Genomic DNA, 22,076 nt, shown 5'->3' with positions numbered 1-22,076 from the left:
TTGTCTCACTCTGTTTCTCAAAAATAAATAAATGTAAAAAAATAAAATAAAAACAAAAGCCATGATACAAATAGAGAGGTAGAGGGCCTGACCCAGATGCATGGAGCAGTTGAGAGGATACCCTGTGGTCTTGTTCGTTTTGTTAGTTGATGAAATACATGGGACAAGGAAATATATCAAGTATCATGCTTAACTGACTGAGCCACCCAGATGCTCCTAAAATGCTTTTTATTTATTTTTGAGAGAAAGCGAGAGAGCAAGTGAGGGAGAAGAAGAGAGAAAGGGAGACAGAGGATCTGAACTGGGCTCTGTGCTGACAACAGAGAGCACAATGCAGGGGCTTGAACTCATGAACCCTGAGATCATGACCTGAGCTGAAGTAGGACGCTTAACCAACTGAGCCACCCAGGCGCCCCTGATGTTATTCCTTTAGATCACTAAAACAGGTTAAACTGTTTTACCTGTTATGCAAACCTCTCTCCCATTTTCAGAAAAGATCTGAGTAAATTACTAAATGCTACAGTCACATAAAAAAGAATATCCCATTATGAAGAATATGTATTTATGGTAAGTAATGACATATAGTTTCTATTGAAGTAAGTTAAACATTTAAGGGGTTAATTATTCTTTTATTAGTGATGAGGTGGTGTCGATTGAGAACCAACTGGAAGAAACGTTATGAGAGAATCAGGAAATTTACTGAAGCTTTGTTAAGGCCAGTTTACCACATAATTCTTTCCTTGCAAATGCCTAGTGACTATGTAAAAAAAAATCATTAAACATACTTTAAATTAAAAACCCATGCCACAGCAGACATTCCTGTCAATGCTTATAATTATTGGAAGTGAATTGGATTATTCTAGTCCTTGTTACACTTCCTCTTTAATTTGATGAATTCACTCTATGTATCATGCAAACAAAAGACAATTCCTAGTCTTTAGGTGTAAGGAAAAGAAAGATAAAAGGAATTTCTGGTTTACACTTTTTTTTGATGATCTCAAGGATCTCAGGAGTTTCTTTTGCTACTATCTCTGAAATGTGGCTATTTCCTCTAAGACCACTCAAATTCTTATAGTGAAAACTGAAATATTTATTTACCCGATCACTCATCTTCAGGTACATTTCACTTTGAAAATGAGCACTATGCTTGAAAGTGCCCCTTTATGTCAAATATTCTGATATGCTATGGTGTCTTTTACTTTTTCGTACATAAACAATGTTTTATGAAAACTTATTTTTTTGGTAATTCATTTTGCAGCTTATATATACATTTGCTGGGACTTAGCTGGGGTACGTTTCATCAACATTACCTTTTATACAAAATCAAAGAGTTTCCAAAACACCAAAACTTTTAAGCTTGTCATTTTTTTTTCAGTTTCAAACACGAAAAGTGTTATGATGTAAAATACTGGACTAAGGTGAAAATTCTCATTATAGAATAGAGCAAAGCTATAAATTTAAGAGAAATTCAAAGAGGAATTGCAAAAGGCATGTTATTAAATTAGAATAAATGTACCATTTTCAAAGTAGAATCGGTGAAAGTCCATCCCTTCCACTAAATTACCCAAAGCTTCAGGTTCAAAAGCAGTAAGGCCTGGGTCACAGATTTTTCTGTAGGGGGAAAAAAAAAAAAAACATAATGAAAATAACCAATACATGGGTTAATATGTTTTGTTTATATAATATAATATACTTTGTTTCACACATATCCAATCTTATTTATCAACTCTTATTTTTCACTGGAAGGAAAGAGTCTTTAAAAAAACATAAAAATATAAAATTTCTTTCACAGGCCTTGGCAAGGTGAGTTGAGGAACAGATGCTATAAAAGCATTTTGCAGGGAACTCTGATAGGCGCAAGATAACACAGCAAGTTCCAGCAGATGATAACTAGACTTCTTTAGGAGTCTCCTTTTTAAAATTTCTGCTTTTTTATATTTCCAAGATGAATTCTCTAGGCTTTCTCCAGTTTTTCCTCTTATTTTTAATTTTTTAAATGTTTATTTTTGAGCGTGAGAGAGCGCGCCTGAGCACAAGCAGGGGAGGGGCAGGGAGAGAGGGAGACACAGAATCCCAAGCAGGCTGCAGGCTCCGAGCTGTCGGCACAGAGCCCGAACTCACAAACCGTGAAATCATGACCTGAGCCAAAGTCATATGCTTAACCCACTGAGCCACCTAGGCGCCCCATCTTACTTTTATTTTTTTACACTTGATCTTAGCCAAAAGGCCGAGAAGTGATTTACTCTTAAGTTGTCGGAGTCCAATACACTCTCCAAGTCCTACAAAATCAACATTGGCTCTGAAACTAAATAATTTTGGAACAACTTTTGACACCTTCTACATTCATTGATTTGAAAGCATATATCACATGCTGTACTTTCTCGAAAAGCTGTTTTTAAAGTTTATTTCACTTGGGGTGCCTGGCTGGCTCACTCGGTTAAGAGTCCAACTTCGGCTCAGGTCGGCATCTCACGGTTTGTGAGTTCGAGCCCCACATCGGGCTCTGGGCTGACAGCTCAGAGCCTGGAGCCTGCTTTGGTTTCTGTGTCTCCCTCTCTCTCTGACCCTCCCCTGTTTGCGCTCTCTCTCAAAAATAAAAATAAAATATAAAAAATAAAGTTTAACTTTTAAAATAAAATTGAGAGATTCAAACATACAGATTAGTTTTCTTTTTAATACTAGAAATGTAATTCAACAAAGAGGGCATTTTTAAATATTCAGAGAAAGCCAATGGCTTTCTTTGGAGAAATTGATTCCATGAAGAATTGTTAAACACCTATGTGGCAGATATTCTTTGAAACAATTATAATACAACAATTAACACTGGAATAGAAATAAATACAAAGTGCCTGAAAACCAGACTACTTACATATGGGACAGGAAAGATTTAGGAGAAAAAGGGAGCTGGGCTTTTAGGAATGTGTAGAAGTTTTCCAGGTGTGGGGAAGATGGTAGGCAGGAGGAGGGCAGCAAATAAAATAGCTTAATACTGAGAGAATAGAGAGTATGTTTAGGGAACAACTAGTCGCTTGATCTGGTGAGCACTGGGTCAGTGGGTATGTATATAAGTCCCATAAAGGGGGAAACAGTTCCTTGGGCCTGTGGTGATCAAGGCAGGCTTCTCAGAGAAGGTGACATAAAATCTGGATTTGAGGAAATAGTGCAAGTTTACAAAGTGATAAAAGGATTTGGGACTATTTATTTTGGGGGAAAAACATTTTAACTGTTCAACAGAAATACAAGTTGGCCAACATGTATTCAAAAGGCCAACTCACTATGGTTCTTCACAGTATTGTTCATAGTGCATGGAACCGATTTTTTAAAGAATGCTTTTAAAGTAGAAAATAGTTGGGGCGCCTGGTTGGCTCAGTTGGTTAAGCGTCTGACTACAGCTCAGGTCATGATCTTCCAGTTTGTGAGTTTGAGCCCTGTGACTGTGCTGACAGCTCAGACCCTGCAGCCTGCTTTGGATTCTGTGTCTCCCTCTCTCTCTGCCCCCTCCCTCTCACACTCCATCTTTCTCTCTCTCAAAAACAAATAAACATTAAAAAAAATGTTTTTTTTAAAGAAAATACTTAGAAAAAATCAGTGAATATTTCTGTGGTTAAAAAAAAAAAAAAGCCTTAAAGGCAGGAGTGGCAGAGGGGAGGTAGTGAGGAGGGCTTTTACATTTTGTCTCAGACTTGCTGGTGGGCAGGTACTTTCAAGCTCAAAGTCAAATATATATAATCTCTAAGGGGTGAAATGGGAATACTGTGTTGCTATGGTAACAGGAATTTATTCTGCCAGGGGCTATTACTTCCTCTGCAAATATGACTTCTGGTTGTCAACATTGGTGAATCAAAAATTTTTACTACCTTATATTGGTGCTGAAATCATCTGAGAATCACCATACTATGATGGATCTCTTTACCAACCACCAAAAAGAGTCAATATATCTGAAAACCTGTTAATCTGTTCTTTCTTTCTCTCTCCTCTGTATATATGCATTTATCACCTGTCATAGGCTTTGGATTAATAAAGGATTCACAAAGCTGCCACTTGATATGTGTATGTGTGAACACACATGCTCTGAACAGGTGTCCTAAGGACCAGTTGACAGGGCTTTACCAGTGTATTCATCCAAAAAGCTCCCATGTAAGGTCCTGTTGAATTATCCCTGGGCCTGAGTTGAAACATCAGGCCAGATTCCAGGCCTCTGTAGGTAAACAGATGTGATTCCACAGGACTGCATTATTTAAAATACCTTACATTAACCTGTCTTAGAATATAGGAAACGTCCCAATTTTGCCTGGCTACGACCACCAACAAAATACACTTTTTTACTATTCTACAGGAGAATGCTATTACAAAAAAATACATATTTGAAAATAGTATTCTCATGTTTAGAGAACATGTTCTCATGTTTTCCTTAATAGAGTTCTCAGCAAAACGATAGAAGAGCAGCTTCTATGACACAGAGTTCTCCACAACTGTTTAAAAGGGAACTCTGGTTTCCGACGAGAGTTTTATTTTAAACTTCATATCTTACTATTTCAAGTGTACTTTATTAAATCATGTGAAAATAGCTGATATACACAAATATATACACATGCACATGCATGTGTTTGCCTGTATATGCATTTACACATTTAATTTACAAGAAGCAATCCTGCATTTAATTTAGTTCTTATACTCATTTACTTTTCATATTTTATAACAGATGATAAAAGCAATACCTTATATAAAATTTGGGAAAAAGGGCAAGAAAAAAATTCACACATAATTTCATCTCCCAGAGGCAATGTCCTTTTTTCCTTTTCAAAACCAATTTGTCATATCTCATTCTATTTTTAATGCTTTTTCTTATGTAGTTGGAATAATTATGTACATTATAATTACATCATAAGCATTTGCCAGATTTCTAGAAACTACATAAACATCCACTGTACCGAATGCACCACATATTACTTAATGGTTTCCTTAATGTCGGACATATGTTTCCAATTTTTCACTATTATGAACATCGCTTCAATAATATTTTTGTTTATATTTTTTGTCCATGCTTTAGATTAAAAATCCATACCCGTGTTAAATTTTTTAAAGTTTATTTATTTATTTTGAGAGAGTGTGCATGAACGGGGGTCATGAGAGAATTCCAAGAAGGCTCTGTGCTGTCAGGGCAGAGCCCAACTAGAGTCTCGATCTAACAAACCCTGAGATTATGACCTGGGCCAAAATCAAGAGTTGAACGCTCAACCAACTGAGCCACTCAGGTGCTCCCATACCCATGTTAAATTTTTATCAGTAAAATCAGAGGATTAAAACAATTTGAAACTTTAGAAATAAATTTGAAATAAATGCTTTCTGGTATATAAGAACTAAACGTCCCTTCTAACCACTGCCACCACCACCTACCTAAATTTTTGCCTCCATTTATACTCCAACCCAGTGTTGGAGGAAAGTCATCATAGTCCTACAGTATCTGCACTCCACTGCTTGTCAGCAATTTTTACCCCTGCTGATCTGACTGGCAGAAAATGCTCTTGCATTCACATTTGCACATTTGGGCTTGCTTGCTTGCTTTCTTTCTCTCTCTCTCTCTCTTTCTTTCTTTCTTTCTCTTTCTTTCTTTCTTTCTTTCTTTCTTTCTTTCTTTCTTTCTTTCTTTCTTTCTTTTCTTTCTTTCGTATACAAGTTTTATCTATTTGGGTAGCCTAATCATTTTATCTTCTCATTTGTCATTACTTTCTCTGCTTCTAAATTTAGGTCTTTCCAATCAGAGATCAAATTCAATCTTTTTGCACTGAACTCTTTCATTCAAGAGGAGCTCCTCGTATGGAGTAAGAGGAAGGCTTGGACTGATTTTTATCTTTGTCCAAATAGTTAGCTTGTTGACCTACATACTTTGTGAAATAAGCCTATTTATTTGAATGCTTTATTTTTACTTGATTTCCTTTATATACCCTATGGTCCAGTAGTTCATAAACTTTAAGCATTGGGAGTTTCTTCAAATAAACTGTTACCTAAGAGACAAACTCATAAAAGAGACAAAGAAAGGTTGAGGCATGCTGGCCCAAGAGGTAGAAGGCTGCCTCATGTCTCCTTCTGATCTCTCTCTGTCCCAGGATCTTGACAGAGCTGCGAGGCAAAACATCTCTTAAACCAAAATGTACTTCTATGTGCTTTCCTGTCTCTTGTGTTTTTGCTCTCATGGATGCTCTGCCTGGAATGCCTTCCCCATATGGAGGAGTGGGTGATTACAAGTCTGTGCATTGACCGGGAGAGCACCAATCCTCCTATCAGAAGCTTTGTGTTTCCTCTGTAAATCCTATTTATTTATGAAATAAAGCTATCATTGACCTCAAACCTGGGGTTAAATATACATGAATTCTGGTACACTGAAGAATGCACTCATATATAAAATATTTTGTTCACATGCATGAAAGCAAAATAAATGTGCCTCTACTCACGTGTAAGCTTCAAAGTCCCCATTGTTGATAGCTTCAATCAGTTGTTCAGTGACTTTGATAATTTCTTGCTTTCGTGCTAAAGGCAAAGATAGATTATTTTATGTGGCTTTTGTCCTTTGTTCTCATAAAACTCTAACAATATTGCTATTTTTCTTAGAGTTTTAACATTTAAGACCCATCCGTCCCCCAAACATGGTGTTATTCTCTCTACAATCTTGCTGTTTATAGTGCAGAGATCAGCATCATCGACTTCTTTTGGGAGGCTGTAAGACTCACAGATTCTCAGGTCTACTCCAGACCTACAGATTCAGAATCTGCATTTTAACAGGACCTTTAGTCACCTAGAAATTCCAGGCTATATTTTTTAAATAAGTTCTCATTACCTTCATCAACATAATAGGGTTTGTAATTTTTTTTTCTTTGAACATTTAACAGATGTATGTCTATCTTCAGAATACAGAGGATCTTTTACATTGAGACACTTCAGATACTTTTTACCGTTCAGCTCAACCAACTCTGCAAAAGGGGATGCTAACACTGTAAATGACATCATATTTAGACAAATGGCCTTCAATGAACTCTATGAATTGGAAAACCAACATATGAATCAATATGTGGACATAGGCAGATAGTTCGATGGAACCTCCCTGAAGAGCTGTCAATTCCAACACCAAACATGCTTTGTTTCTATTTCCAGCCCACAATTGGTAAAATTATTAATAGTTGGCTTGGCTCAAATCCCACTTATTCAGTAAATTCCTTTCTGATTCCATTTGCAAATGTTCCTTGCCTTTTCTGAATGCCTACAGTGTATCATTCATTTGGTAATGAAGCATATGCTATAATACCACAACACCTTTTTTAGTTAAATCATTACTAGTTTTAAATTGTTATTAAACTTTGTTCACTGTGTGATGGTCTTTCTAGTTAAATTAAAAGCTCCCTTGGGGCGGGGTGGGGGGAGGCTATTTTTTGCATCCTCTAAGTTTTATTCCAATGTCTTTAAAATAGGTGCTCAATAAATGTGTGAATTTGATCAACTGCCATTAATGATAATCTTTTGATTTCAGAATTCTATTGTTACTAATGAAATTAATGCATGGAATTTTTAAAATTTAAATTTCTATGAGTTTTGCTTTAAGAACATTGTGATACTTCCTTAAATCACTGGAAATTAACTAGGAGAGTCACAAAGAGTTATATTCATTCTATCTTAGTGAAGCTGCTATTCATAACAGAAAAAGCAGAAGTCTGGTTTTAGATAATTTTTTTTTCCAAAGTTTGTTTATTTATCTTGAGAGAATGAATGAGAGTGCAAGCAGGGATGGGGCAGGGAGAAGGGGAGACAGAATCCTAAGCAGCCTCTGCGCTGTCATCGCAGAGCCTGGCTGAGGACTCACCAACTGTGAGATCATGACCTGAGCTGATATCAAGAGTTGGATACTTGATCGACCAAGCCACCCAGGTACCCCATTTTGTTATTGATTAAAGGCACCCAATATGTATTTTTAATGAAACTGATCATTATTAAACATGTTTTAACCACAAAGTTAAGTGCTTACATTTTCCAAGTTATGATGTTCCTTATTGAAAATAAATATTCTGTAAACCTAACCTCACTTATACTATATGAGACTACCCTATAAAATATGACTGTTAATAATGCCAAGGTTAATAATATAAAAAAATCACTATATAGGTTAGATTTCATTTTAGTTACATTATTAACTTTCTTTTATATTATGAAAAAAGAACAAAGTTTCTTAGCTCCTACACACATTTAAAACATTTTTTGCCCTTGTTCAGTTGATTTATGAATATCTAGAATATATCCAACACCAAAACATACTGACACCAGTAGTAGCAGGGAATAATTCTGTAATAGGGATGCCACCAGTGGCACATTTTAGCTTAATTTAGTTAGGCAATAAGTGATTCATCTGTTTCTGGCCTCAACAGTATGAACATTTGGCAAAAGTGCATGACAGCTGACCCGATTCTGGAATATAAAGGACACTGGTACTCAGAAAAGGAGATTAAGAAAATGTGACTATCAAAACCTCCTCAAAATTAAATCCTTGTTTAAAGCTAATATATTTCCTAGTTTGCTAAGTAAAAAACTACAGTTTAGAAAATGTCAATTTTTAAAAATGAGATGGAAGAAAAATGAATGTGAAATCAGTACCCTTTGTAGAGCTTCATTAGGCTAAGGCTCAGTTTACAGAGCGTGAAAAGTTCAAGGTCACGTTCTGAATTTTCTCAACATCACTACCTTCCCTGATAAACAAAATATGGAATTAGAATATCGGCTTTAGGTATGGCCATCTCTCATACTGTGAGTCACTGTGGAAATACTTATTATCTCTTTAATAGTTTACAAGCTACAACTGGCTTAATTTTTGTCCTGCACAATCAAAGCAACACAAATTGCCTTCTCTCTTAGTTCTTAGGCTCAGAAACAATGGTCCTTTAGCTGGCAGCACAGCAAGTGGGAATTAGTGAGAATGCTTCTGTGCTGCATCATCAGGAAAACAACATGACAATCTTGGCTTCAGAGGCCCTGGAACTCAGGAATCTTTAGAGTGCTTACTTCCCTGGGGCAAAGGAGCCTGAGTGAGTCATAGGTAGCACATGACAGCTGACTCTTTAAAGGAAAGCAGAAGTCTGGAAATGAATCATTTGTATATAGTAGTCTACTGTGGTTGGGACTATTGCCACAGTGACCTACAGGAAGAGTGAGGTGAGGTTTTGGTGATCGCTGTCGAACAGTGAGGATAAGGGACAATCTACTTCTCAGAAGTGAGGTTAAGGGACAGTCACTGTGCTAGGTGCCTGGGTGCCTATCTTCTGTAGAAAGGTACCCCTATCGTCTGGCCTTCCCTCTTCCTAAATATCAAGTAATGACCACTCCAGAATTGAAACTGGGGACAGCTTGTGATGTGTCACTATTTAACAATTCAGATGAAGGAAAATTGTACCAATATGGCATTCCCTGCATACCAGAAGTTTTTCCATCTTTAGCTAGCATTTTAATCACTGGGGACTGATTACTCAGTTTCATTTACAGAATAAAGGTACTGAAGCCTATACCCCTAAGTCCCAAAGTAGTTTGTGGGGATTTCCAGGTTCCTAGGGGAAAGGCAGGAGAGAAAAGTAAGTGGGAGAGATGTTTCAGATTCTGAGTGTAATTGCTTCCCATGCAACCATGCAAAAGACCTAGGAACATTTTCATGTTCAAATTCATATTCTTTTTGGCTCCCTTATTTTTCCAAAGAGGACTGTTAGAGTTAGATAAGGATGTGAATGGTCCCAGTGTTAAAAACTAACCAACAAAACAAGAAACCCTGGGAACTGAGAATAAGTACATAATAAAACAATGGATAGATTTCAACATTTCTCAAACATTATCAGATCTGAACGATGATCAACAACGCTCTGGGATATGCACACAAACATTACCTACCGGTTTTACAGGTAAGTACAGAGAATATAGGCACTGACCAAGGGACACAGAGTTTGCTGATTACTCCTTCCCTCCATCTTGAAATACTTTTACTGCTTTCCTGCTTAATAATTGTGTGATCATATGATCTCTTATTTACTATGTTCTCTTTCTCTACCTGGACTTTAAATGTTTCAATTCCTTTCAAAGGTTCAATTTGAGGCCCTTCTCAACATACACTGTATCCTTCTGAACCCTCCCACACCAGTGTTTTATATTGCTATTTATGTCCCAGTGACAGCACATTGTTACTTCCTTTTTTCTAGTCTTTTCCTCTACCTCTGTGTGTCAGTGCCTATTTTGGAATCTTCATTTGGATATCTCAAATGCATCTTTAACCCAACATACGCTAAACTGATCTAATGAACTTCTACCTGCACAAATCTATTTGCTTTTCCAGGGATCTCCCTCTTGGTGAATGGCAACATCATCATCCAGTTGCATAAGCCAGAAACCTGAGAATCATCTTTGAATCCCTTATCCTACACACCCCATCCAATCTTTCAAGTTCTGTTGATTTTGCCTTTTAAAATATATTACATATTGGGGTGCCTGGATGGCTCAGTTGGTTAAACGTCCGACTTCAGCTCAGGTCATGAACTCGTGGTTCGTGAGTTCAAGCCCTGCGTGGGGCTCTTTGCTGATAGCTCAGAGCCTGGAGTCTGTTTCAAATTCTCTATCTCCCTTTCTCTCTGTCCCTCCCTCCCTCATGTTCTGTCTCTCTCTCTCTCTCTCTCAAATAAACATTAAACATTTTTTTAAAAATTAAAAAAATAAAATGTATTACATATTAGTTCTTACCTTCTTCACCACCACTCTGGTGTAAGCACCCATCATTTCATAGTAAGTTATCTGAAGAGACACTATGCAATCTGGCATAATCTCGACTCTGCTCATCTCACCAGACTCATTCAAAGGCCCTTTTACTTTATCCTCTCCACTCCACCCATACAGCCTATTCTCAGAAATGAAAAATGGCCAAACTGCCTTCTAGTGTTAGCCCGTATATATTATCCTCTCTTGGAGAACGGTCCCCCATCTTTGCTTCCACTTCTTTTATCAGATCTCAACTATTATATCTTTGAAAAAGCCTTCTCTGACCCTCATTTTAGGAGAGGTCTCCATGTTATAAATTCACACTTATCTTCTCCTACAACTGCTGTTTAAAAGCACTTAGCATACTAGAATTTACATATTTATTTGTGTGGATTTGATTACATTTTCTCTATTTGTAAGCTCCACAGGGGCAGATAACTTACCACTGCAACCCAACATCTAGCATAGTACATGCTTAATAAATATTTGAATGAACAACGGGTCCAGAACAGACTCAAGCGCTTTCTGATTCCCAATCCAGTGGCCTTTCCAACATATAAATACTTCATTTTTAAATGATGGTCAGAGAGCCTTTAAAAAATATACAACTAATAAAACAATTCAGATTTTAAGAAGCATACCTTACTGTTTACTGACAGTGAAAGAAAATACTCTTCAACTTGTCTAAAACTAACCATCAAATTTCTTTCTCTTTTTGACTTCCTTATTTTTGCTAATGCAACCACAATTTTACTGGTCTCCCAGCTCAAAACCTTGGGTTACTTCTAGACTCTGTTCTCTCCTTTGTCCTCATATTGTCCTCCACAAGTCATTTAATTTTCCATTATCATCTACATGATGTCTCCTATGGTATATCCTTAGCCTCTTCGTCTGTTTGCTTGCCCTTGGCAATCTCATTTATTCCTCTGGCTTTGACCATATAATGAAGACTGCCAAATCTCTACCACTAACCTTAAACCTTTCTGGGCTCCAAGTTCATATTTCTATCTGATTTGTAACATCTCCAGTTACCCTGGCATTTCAGACCTAGTAGGGTGCCAAGATGGACCTCAAGTATCTTCCCTGAGAAACCTGCTGCTTGTCTTCTATCACTCACCTTGGATAGTGATGACATAATCTGCTCAGTTGCCCAAACCAAAAGCCTTGACACTTCCTTTTCTTTCAGTTCTTCATATAGCTGATCACCAGTTCTTCTACACTCATCTACATCTTTCTCAGATCCATTTATTCCTCTTTAGGCTAATGGCCACTTCTCTGATTCAGGCTCATAGAAGTTCCTAACCACTCCTGCTCCAAGGTCACATCCCACTCACTCCCACTCTCCACCCCTCACTGTTGTAAAATCATCTCTATAGAATAGGGCTAACCATGCCTTTCCCCCACTGTCTAGAAGCCAAGCCCAATATTCTTTGTTCTTGAAAGATCTTCCTACTTTATTTTTCTAGCTTTGACTCTTCACACTTCTTTTCCCCCCAGGAGTCCCATATAACCTATTCTATAACTACACCAAGTGTCTCACTTTTCCTCAACTAATCCTGGCTCTTTGATAATGTTTTGCCTTTCTTCTTACCATTTCTTCTGTCTGAAAACTCTCCCTCTTCTGTCTGGAAACCTTCAATATTCTGCTCCAAAGTTCTCTCTTTCCTATAGCCTTTCCTAAGTGCTATTCACAACTCTTTGGTTATACTGCAGTCTTCCTAAAGCATTATCATAGGATGTTCATAAATCTGCTCAGGCAGGGCTTGACAGTTTTCTACCTTCAACACCTGGCACTGAATAAATTCCTATAAATGCATGCACATATGAATACATAGATGAGGTGTATAAAATATTATATACATTTTGAAACATTAGATAAATGCCAAGTATGCTGGTGATGATCACGTCTGGCAGCAGTTTGAAAGTAACTGTGCTAACTGAAAAGGCACTTATGGGGGCACCTGGGTGGCTCAGTCAGTTAAGTGTCCAACTCTTGGTTTAGGCTCAGGTCATGATCTTACAGTTCATGGGTTCAAGCTCTGCATCAGGATCTGTGCTGACAGCATGGAGCCTGCTTGGGATTCTCTCTTTCCCTCTTTGCCCCACCCTGCTCCCTCATGCTGTCTCTCTCTCTGTCTCTATCTCTCTCTCTGTCATAAATAAATAAACTTAAAAACCCACAAAATCCCTTAAAAAAAAAAAAAGAAAGGGCACTTACGGATCTTGCATAGCTCAGAATCAGCAGAATGACCACTCTGTGTGACGCCATGGTATTTTAGATGCCAGAGTAATTTGTATAGATTTAGTAAGATAAACTAGGCATATCTAGCCAATGTTTAAACTTGTAATTTCTTTTCAAGAGAACTGAGTTCAGAGAAATATCCTAGTTATTCAAGCTTGAACTTTCCAGTAGTTATAGATTTTGGATTAAGAAGTTTGCTGAGATGAAACCACTTGACAATTAACCTTACTCAGGCGTCTATCTTGTCTACTGTGAAACTCAGACTAGGAAATGAACTGAATTTATAGATGCAAGTTGATCTTTACTAAAATGTTAGCACAGTATCATACACTGAAATCTTTTAGTGAACTGTGCCTAAAGACTACTTAATGATCAAAAGTTGCACAATTAAAATTTTAGCTTTTTGGGGTCTATTAGCTCATTAGCAATTCTGCTCATTTACTTTTTGCCAAGAGGTATAGTTCTATTTAATTTAACTTCTTTTTACATATCTCAGAGGTATCGGGCACTTGGCTGCCAGAGACTTGAAGGACAGGGAGGTTAAGTGACTTGCTCAAGTCATCCAGCAAAGTCAGAAGCTGTGCCAGGGCTGGAACTTTATTTGGCTGAGGTATCTGTTTAATTCACTAATCTATGTTCCCTTCCAGCCCACAGTGCCTAATTCAATATTTTGAAATAATAAACTTAAATGAACCACCTGAGTGCCTTTGAACTTACTCTGGCAAGGTGACTGACTACTTAATTACTGTGCCAAGGTTGTAATTAATTATTATACCAATTTCACAAAACTGGGTGCCCCATGGTTTCATTGTCTTTTTCCACACTGCCATTAACGAAAATAACTCTTAGCAATAGTTATTATCTTCGGCAAATATACAAATTAGGATCATTTTCATGGTATTGGTAGTTTATTGAAAAAGGTGCCTATCAACTAAGCTGTTTCGCATTTCCTATGCAATTAACAGCTTGCTTCTTAGTGATTTCATTTTTATTTCACTAGTTTCATGTATTAACATTCAGGAGAATATTTTCTATTATTTTGGCTTTTAAAATCAAGCCCATAAAAGATTTTAGAGTTGCCTGGTTTACCCTGGAATATTTTACTCAAATTAAGAGCTGGAAATTACCAAATTTCTCCTCAGTAATGCTTTCAAGAATTGTTGTAAAGCTCACTTACCCAGAAGTCACCTGTTGAACGACATCAATTACTCAGCTCTTTAATCACTAGTGTTTCTTAAGATTACAAAACTAAATTATTCAAATCATCTTTGTACTTTGCTCTATAAAAACTGCTCTTAGTTTCAAAGCATAAAATGTTAATTGGGAGAAGAAGTGCTATTAATCTTAGCCCTGTTAAATTTCTATGACTTGGCAATAGATGATTAACAAATATTTAAAAACAAAAAAACTCTAGCATTGGGATCATTTAGTATAAGTGAAAATAGGTTTACATTTTTAAAAAAGTTTGTGAGGATATCATTGGGTTACAAAATATGACCATGTCATTCCTAAAATGATTCTAGATGTAAAGAAGTAAAATATTTACTATTTTTTGTAAAAAATTAAGGGATGTATACTTATAAAGACTTTCATTAAAAATGGCTTACGTTAAGTTTTAGAGTATAGAGAAACTATATGTGGTTATGTAGAATATTTGCTTATATGGAAGAATTCAGTCCAGCCACATTAAAGCAATTGAATAACTGTTCTGGTATCCCCAACTGACTTGTAGAAGCTAGAAACAGCACAACATTGTGAATACCATTGAGTATTTTAGTATTAAGATTTGTGTGAATCAGATAGGTGTGGTACCACTTCCAGTTAAGAGTTGATGACATGGAAGAAAAAGATTTTAAGAAACTGGTTCAAAGATTCACATCAATTGCTTGAGGATTAAACTTCAGTCTCCTCAACAATGTGGGTCGAACTTGAGGGCATTATGCTACGTGAAGTAAGTCACAGAGAGGAAGACAAATACTGTATGCTTTTACTTATATGTGGAATCTCCCAACCAGACAAACAACTCCTAGAAAAAGAGATCAGATTTCTGGTTACCATAGGCAGTACTGGGATAGGAGAAGGGGGAATTGGAGGGAGATGTTCAAAGGGTACAGACTTGCAGGGCGCCTGGGTGGCTCAGTCAGTTAAGTGTCCAACTCTTGATTTCAGTTCAGGTCATGATCTTCCAGTTCATGAGATCGAGCCCTGTGTTAGGCTCTGTGCTGACAGTGCAGAGCCTGCCTGGGATTCACTTCCTCTCTCTCTGTCCCTCCTCTACTGGCACTCTCTCTCTCAAAACAAATAAACTTGAAAAAAAAGGTACAGACTTGCAGTTATAAGGTAAATAAGTCCTAAGGATGTCATGTACAACGTGGTGACTACAGTTAACACTGTTGGATGGTATATGTGAAAGTTGTTCAAAAGTCCATCCCAAGAGTTCTTACCAGAAGAAAAAAACTTTTTTAAACATTTCTTTTTTTATATCTATATTAGATGTTAAGTGTTAACCTACTATGTAATCATTTCACAATATATGTAAACCAAATTCATTTGTTACATATAAACTTATATAGTGTTGTATGCTGTATATTAATTATATCTTTAAAAAACCATAGTCTACTAGCATTCAAGTTTGTACACTTGAATGAAACAAAGATACTAAGCATTCTCAATGAGTATCTGTTTGCTCCACTGTAGAACCAAGGTGATAAAGTTATTTTCTCAAAAGAATAATCAGACTTGAAAAGGAGACAATGAGATAGAATTTTTAAATATCTGGAAAATTTTTGTTTTGTTTTGTTTTTTGACAAGAAGGAAATCCAGCCTTCCCCAGACCCTGGAACTATAATGAGTCCAATTAACCCCTCCAGTTAATTTTACATAATATCAGCCAAAAGAAGCATGTGTCTTTATGGTCAAAAGTAATTGTCAAAGTGTTAATGCTCTGTTATGCAATATGAATAGCCAGAACTAAGTATGTATATGTATGTATATATGTATGTGTGTGTGTGTGTGTGTATGTATATATATATGTATGTATATATATATATATATATATATATATATATATATACATATATATATATATTAGAGAGAGAGAGAGAGAGAGAGAGAGAGAGAGAGAGAGAGAGAGAGAGAGGTTAAAACCCTGTGCAGTCATGAGTAGGTTTTTCTCCCCCAATGGTTTCTATTGTGGTTTAGCTTGATATTTTATTTTTAATAACTTATTCCATTCCTATATAAAAAGTATACAGTTTGAATTTAGCAAAAAATAGAATTCAGTATATTCTTGGATAAGTTTATTTGTAACTACACTTTTCTGAATAATTCAACTGGTAGGTTTGTAAATGCTCCCTGGGACCAAGAATGTAAGATAAACTTAACAGCATGTTCTCTATACTCCAAAACCATTTTAAATCTTTGTTTTGCACAAAGCAAAAATAAAAAGCAAGCAAACAAACAAAAAACCCTACCAAAATTAATTGAAGTGTGATGTGATTTTTGAGAAAGACTGAGACTGAACACAGTAAGAGTACACAAAAATAGTATTCTGCCTCCATATTTATTGAGCCAATCTGATTTTCTGAAGTCTTTTCTCCTTATCTCCATGTTCACACAACTCTTAGTCATATTTCAAAGTTTCTCATACCAGTGTTGTCTCAGTAAGGCTGAAGTGAAAGCGGTTTTTTTTTTTTATCACCTACCACTGTATAGATATTTTAACTCTAAGAATGTCACTTTTTTCTAAGCATTAAGTACGTCTACTTGTCCCATTTTGAACCATTCCCCCAAATAGGTAGCAGCATCGCCTGTCATTGAAACTCCATACTTTCTAGCTAATTCTCATCTTCAACGGCTACAAAAATAGTGGCTGTGCTTTCATTACAAAGTCTATCATTATCCAATCCATAGCTTCCAGAATTAATAAATGAGAACTGAAAGGGCAGATGAGGTCCAGTGAAATGGGAAGAGAGAGGACAATTTTCAAAACATATCATAGAATACAATCGCACTCATACATAATTCAAGAGTTCTATAGTCTCTCTAATCAATAGTAAATTAGGGAACTAGTGTAATAAGTTTATAGGACAAATAACATAAATGAGGAGATATTTTTAATTTCGAAAATTGTGGAATAATGATAGACTCTCTTGATAAGTCAGTTTGTCTATGGCATCCAAAGGCAGCATTCAATGTAACATATGTGCCTATATACATGTGACCACTGTTGCCTTCTGAGATGCAAGACCACTGCAGTGAAAAGGCGGAGCTGCAGTCAGTTTGGATATAAATTTACAATGTTTTGTCACAACTTGGAAAACTTACTTAGAGGAAAATTACTTACATATACCTCCTTTTCTCAACACACACACCACACACACACACACGCGCACGCGCACACACACACACACACACACACACACAAGTCCTTCTCACAAAATGTTATAAATTCCTATAACTCTTTTGATGTCCCCATGCATTTGACAGATTGCACTGGTAAGACTTCTAGGACCAAGAGTAATTTCTGTGATTCGTTACTACATTTTTCAAAGCTTAATTTGGAAAGGTAAAAATATCCTATCAGACCAGAAGTTCTTAAGTGAGTTCTCATAGCAAATGCTTTTTACTAAAGTGATTCCTCATATTGGCACTCTATAATCAGTTCAGCTCTGGGATATTCTGTGCTAAATTCAGCTTAGGAAAGTAATGTAAAAGTACTTGCTGTAATATCTTGACCAAATTTTACAAACCAGTAAAATTATTCTTTGTTTAACCAACGTGAGTACAATAATTTATGAACCATATATTTCAGAACATATTACTGTCACTTTTATTCTAGCATGTATTATAAAGTAAATTATCTTAAATTAACACATTATTATAAAATGTAACTTAGAATGGGTACATTTTTGAGTAGGGAATATTGCTTTGCCTTTATCTGTTGAATTCAAATGATGAACATTCATCAAATACACCATTCAGGTTGTTTGGTGAGTAATCAACAGTCCACACATATAAAATTCATATCTATATAATGATAAATGAGATTAAGATAATAGTAAGAATCTTTCATAGAGAATAATTTTGAGTTAACATGGAGATACTGACTTGGAAGTTCAGCAGGGCAGACCACCATAAACATCTTTAAAAATTATCTCTAGCATTTGTATCAACAGATTACACAACACAACATGATGAGAAATGAGGTATAACTTAAATAACACTGATGAGGAAATTCTCCAATAACTCACAACCCTGATCATGTTAGAAAATTCTAGTATAGACTCTAAGGATACCAACTTTGGGACAGATTCAGACCTTCATCCAAAACCCATCTTTTTGTCTTGTTTTTTTTGTTTGTTTTATCCTCCATAACAAGTAAACACCACATTTCATTTTTATTAGCTGTTTATTTAAATGATATTATTAAAAAAAAATTTTAATGTTTTTATTTATTTTTGAGACAGAGAGAGATAGGGCATGAGCAGGGGAGGGGCAGAGAGAAAGGGAGACACAGGATCCAAAGCAGGCTCCAGGCTCTGAGCTGTCAGCACAGAGCCCGACGTGGGGCTCGAACTCATGGACTGTGAGAACATGACCTGAGCTGAAGTTGGATGCTTAACCGACTGAGCCACCCAGGCGCCCCTAAATGACATTATTAAATTCCACCTTACCCTGCTCTGTTTATGTGCAAAATTATGAATGAAGAGCTATTTCTTGAAGAAAGATTTAAAATACACAATCTCATATACTCACACTGTTTCTACACTGACAAAAATATCTTTAAAAAGTCATAGCAGTCTCTTTAAAGTAAGCTGCCTTTTCTGTCATTAAAGATCATTAATCTTTTCAGAGGTTATTTATCTACTGTTCAGGAATATCTTTACATTTTATTCACCTTAACTTTATATAATGTGGTACAATATTTGATTAGAATACTAGACTTCTGAGTAAAGCAAGATAGGTATAGAATAAAAACATACTCAAAATAGATACCACCACAAGTTATTTTCCCAACTGAAGATATTCCCTAGTTCAAATTATAAACAAATGACATTTTGGAGCAGCATTTTTTTCTTTTTTTTGCTTTTTAAATTTGAAAATACATAATGGCAATGGGGTTTTTGTCTATTACTCAAACTTCCTAAAATCCAAAATTCTCTCCTTAACATTTTCCATCTGTGTTTTGCTAGATAGACACACTCTAAATAACCACATGTAGTGATGCTAAAGAAATCAATGATCCTGTAATAAATTATTTAACAAAAAGACAAATAGGTCTCTCACACTTGATCCGTTAACTTCTATCAAGAGGTTACAGTCTCCAAGAGGGATATTTTATGTAATGTTTCTTGAGACATTTTGCTTGATAAGTATGTAATAATTTTGCACATATATGCTTCTTTGTAAATATATATTTTACTTTTGTGGAAAACAATCAGTCTATATGCTTTTACTCTCAACAAGAATAATCAAGACAGCCAAAACTGAGCAAATTAAAAAAAAATTATGTTTATTTACTTTTGAGCGAAAGACAGAGACAGAGGCATGAGCAGGGGAGGGGCAGAGAGAGAGAGAGAGGGAGACACAGAATCCAAAGTAGGTTCTAGGCTCCGAGCTGTCAGCACAAAGCCTGACATGGGGCTCGAAACTCACAGATTGCGAGATCATGGCCTGAACCAAAGTTGGACGCTTAACCGACTGAGCCATCCAAGCACCCCAAAACTGAGCAAATTTTTCAAAATACTTGAAAACATAAAAAGATTGGTTTAGATGAGGGAAGGCTGAATCATTAATACATTTATGTTTAATTACAAACAAAGTATGTCTCTGAACTCAAAATTTTAAGTGTTCAAACAAAATTAACTTATGGCAAAAACCTCATAAATAATTTATTAATCTATTGAGTGTCTAGCATATGGTACCATGGAGGGAAAAAACAGTGAATTAACATTAACATAATCTACCTTGAAAATTCACCAAAAGTCAAAAGTATACTCTTTCTTTAATAAAACCCTTTTCAAAAAGTAGGAACTTTTATTGTAAAGCAAAAAATGAATATTTCTGTACTTGGGCAGCTTTTATGTTTATGTATATAAGTTGGCTGAATTCTATAAATGATCTTAACAATTATAAATCTTTACCCACTTGTCTGAAATAAATGGCTTAGGAAATAGAAACACTGATTCTAAAATAAAAAAAACAAACAGGTCCCTTTAGATTCATGGTCTCTTTTAATTGTGAGCCTTGGTGCTTATATCATCTACTCATAGGAAAGAATGGCCAGAAATAATATAATTTCACTAAGCAGCTCTCATGAGATAGACATTATACCAGGCATTTAACTAACAATCTCTCTAGTGAACATTACCATGCTTTATTATTGTTATTATTGTTAGGATAAAGCATATCAAACTACTTTTGAAGGTAAAAAATAAAAAGTTAAGTATTGAGATACTATCATCTCTAATGTACATACGACTCAGAGAGGTTTATATAAAGGGTTGGATTACACAGCCCATCAAAGGCTGGGCTGAGATTCAAACATAATATGTTTGACATCAAAGCACATGTGCCATCCAAACAAGGAAGAGGATCGTAAGTGAGTTACTTTTTACATTTGCAATTTATTTTTAGCTCCTAAATTATGGGGGGAGGGGCACAGAGCATCTGCATAAAAACCCATGAAGATAAAAATGGAGAGATCATAACTTTGAAAGTATTGTCATCATTTTATTGGCTGGTAGGACAGGGCATGGTTGGTATCCACCATACTTCCTTCCTCTATCAATTTAATATTTATTATTCCTATTATTACCAAACACTGGTTTAGATACTGCAGATACAGCAGGGGACAAAACAAAAATCTCTGCCCTGAAGAAACTTACGTTCTAGTAAAGGAAGAGAGAGACATTAAACAAATAAGTAAAATAAATATTTCACATAATATAAAGTACTAGGGGAAAAGCAAAGCAGAGAAGAAGAATGGAATTGGCTGGATTTGAAGGCACAATTTAAAGCAGGGTCATCAAAGTCTGAGAGGGTATCATTTAATCAGAGACATAAAAAGAGGAGGCAGCAAGCAACATGGAATGTGTATCAAGACATAACAGGCAGGGGACAGCAAATGAAAAGGCCCTAAGGCAGGAACCTGCTTGATACATTTCAGGAATAGTGTTCCTGAGGTATATAACATGAGATGAGGCCAGATGGTAAAGGAAGGCATGGCTGGTGGAAGTTCTCATCATGGAGGGACGTTCAATTCTAAAAGGGCTTTGGCACACTATGTTGAAACTAATATAACACTCTGTATGTTAACTATACTGGGATAAAAATAAAAAGTAAAAAAGAAGATAATAAAATGGCTTTGGCAGTCACTAGAAAATACAGAGTGGAAACATTATACAATCTGATATATGTTGAAAGTGTCACCCTGACTACTATGTTGTGAATAAACTATAATCAAGTAATGCTAAAGCAAGTAGACTGGATAAGAAGTCACATCAATAATATGGCCAAAAGATAATACTATCTTGGACCAGGGTGGTGGGAGTAGAGTTAGTGAGCAGCTGTCAAGTGGGAAAAAAATGTGTGTATTTTGAAAGGGGAGTCCGTTGGATTTGCTGATAGACTGATAGACTGAATGCAGGGTATAAGCAAAACTGAGGAGACAAAGAAAGTTTTATTTATTTATTTATTTATTTATTTATTTGACAAAGAAAGTTCTAAGATGATGACCTGGGAGTATTAAAGGAACTAGAATATACCATAGGCATATCAAGTTCAGTTTTCATAGAGGCACTTCATCACAGATATATGAAAAAAGGTTGGAGACATGATATATAGGAATAATGCAATTACATCAAAACACTGCAGACTTGCACTGATAGTATGATGTAGGTTTCTTTTTAAAGAAAACACAATTGAATAGTTTAGGCATGTTCAAACCCAAGTGTAGTTTTTAAATTTTCTCATCTAATCTAAAGAGATCAAACCAAACATCCAAAGGTACTTGCATATTGCAAATTGTTTCCTTTGGGTGCTATAGTACCCACATATAAGT

At 35.9% G+C, this 22,076-nt stretch overlaps 1 protein-coding gene across 21 annotated transcripts in view; it reads right to left on the bottom strand.

Annotated features, from left to right (window-relative positions):
- Positions 1-22,076, bottom strand: part of CAMK2D (calcium/calmodulin dependent protein kinase II delta) — a 313,320-nt gene that overhangs the window by 5,395 nt on the left and 285,849 nt on the right. For all 21 annotated transcript variants that reach the window (XM_019418019.2, XM_019418098.2, XM_019418160.2 and 18 more), the window contains 2 exons: positions 6,453-6,528; positions 1,517-1,611 (listed from right to left, as the gene is read on the bottom strand). In XM_019418019.2, the coding sequence (XP_019273564.1) occupies positions 1,517-1,611; positions 6,453-6,528 (171 nt within the window). The remainder of the gene's footprint in view (positions 1-1,516; positions 1,612-6,452; positions 6,529-22,076) is intronic.

The sequence above is a fragment of the Panthera pardus genome, unplaced genomic scaffold, assembly GCF_024362965.1.
Source record: "Panthera pardus isolate Hobbes unplaced genomic scaffold, ASM2436296v1 HiC_scaffold_13, whole genome shotgun sequence".
Lineage (NCBI taxonomy): Eukaryota > Metazoa > Chordata > Mammalia > Carnivora > Felidae > Panthera > Panthera pardus.
Note: the sequence above shows the minus strand (reverse complement) of the source record. Positions and strands in the feature narration are given on the sequence as shown.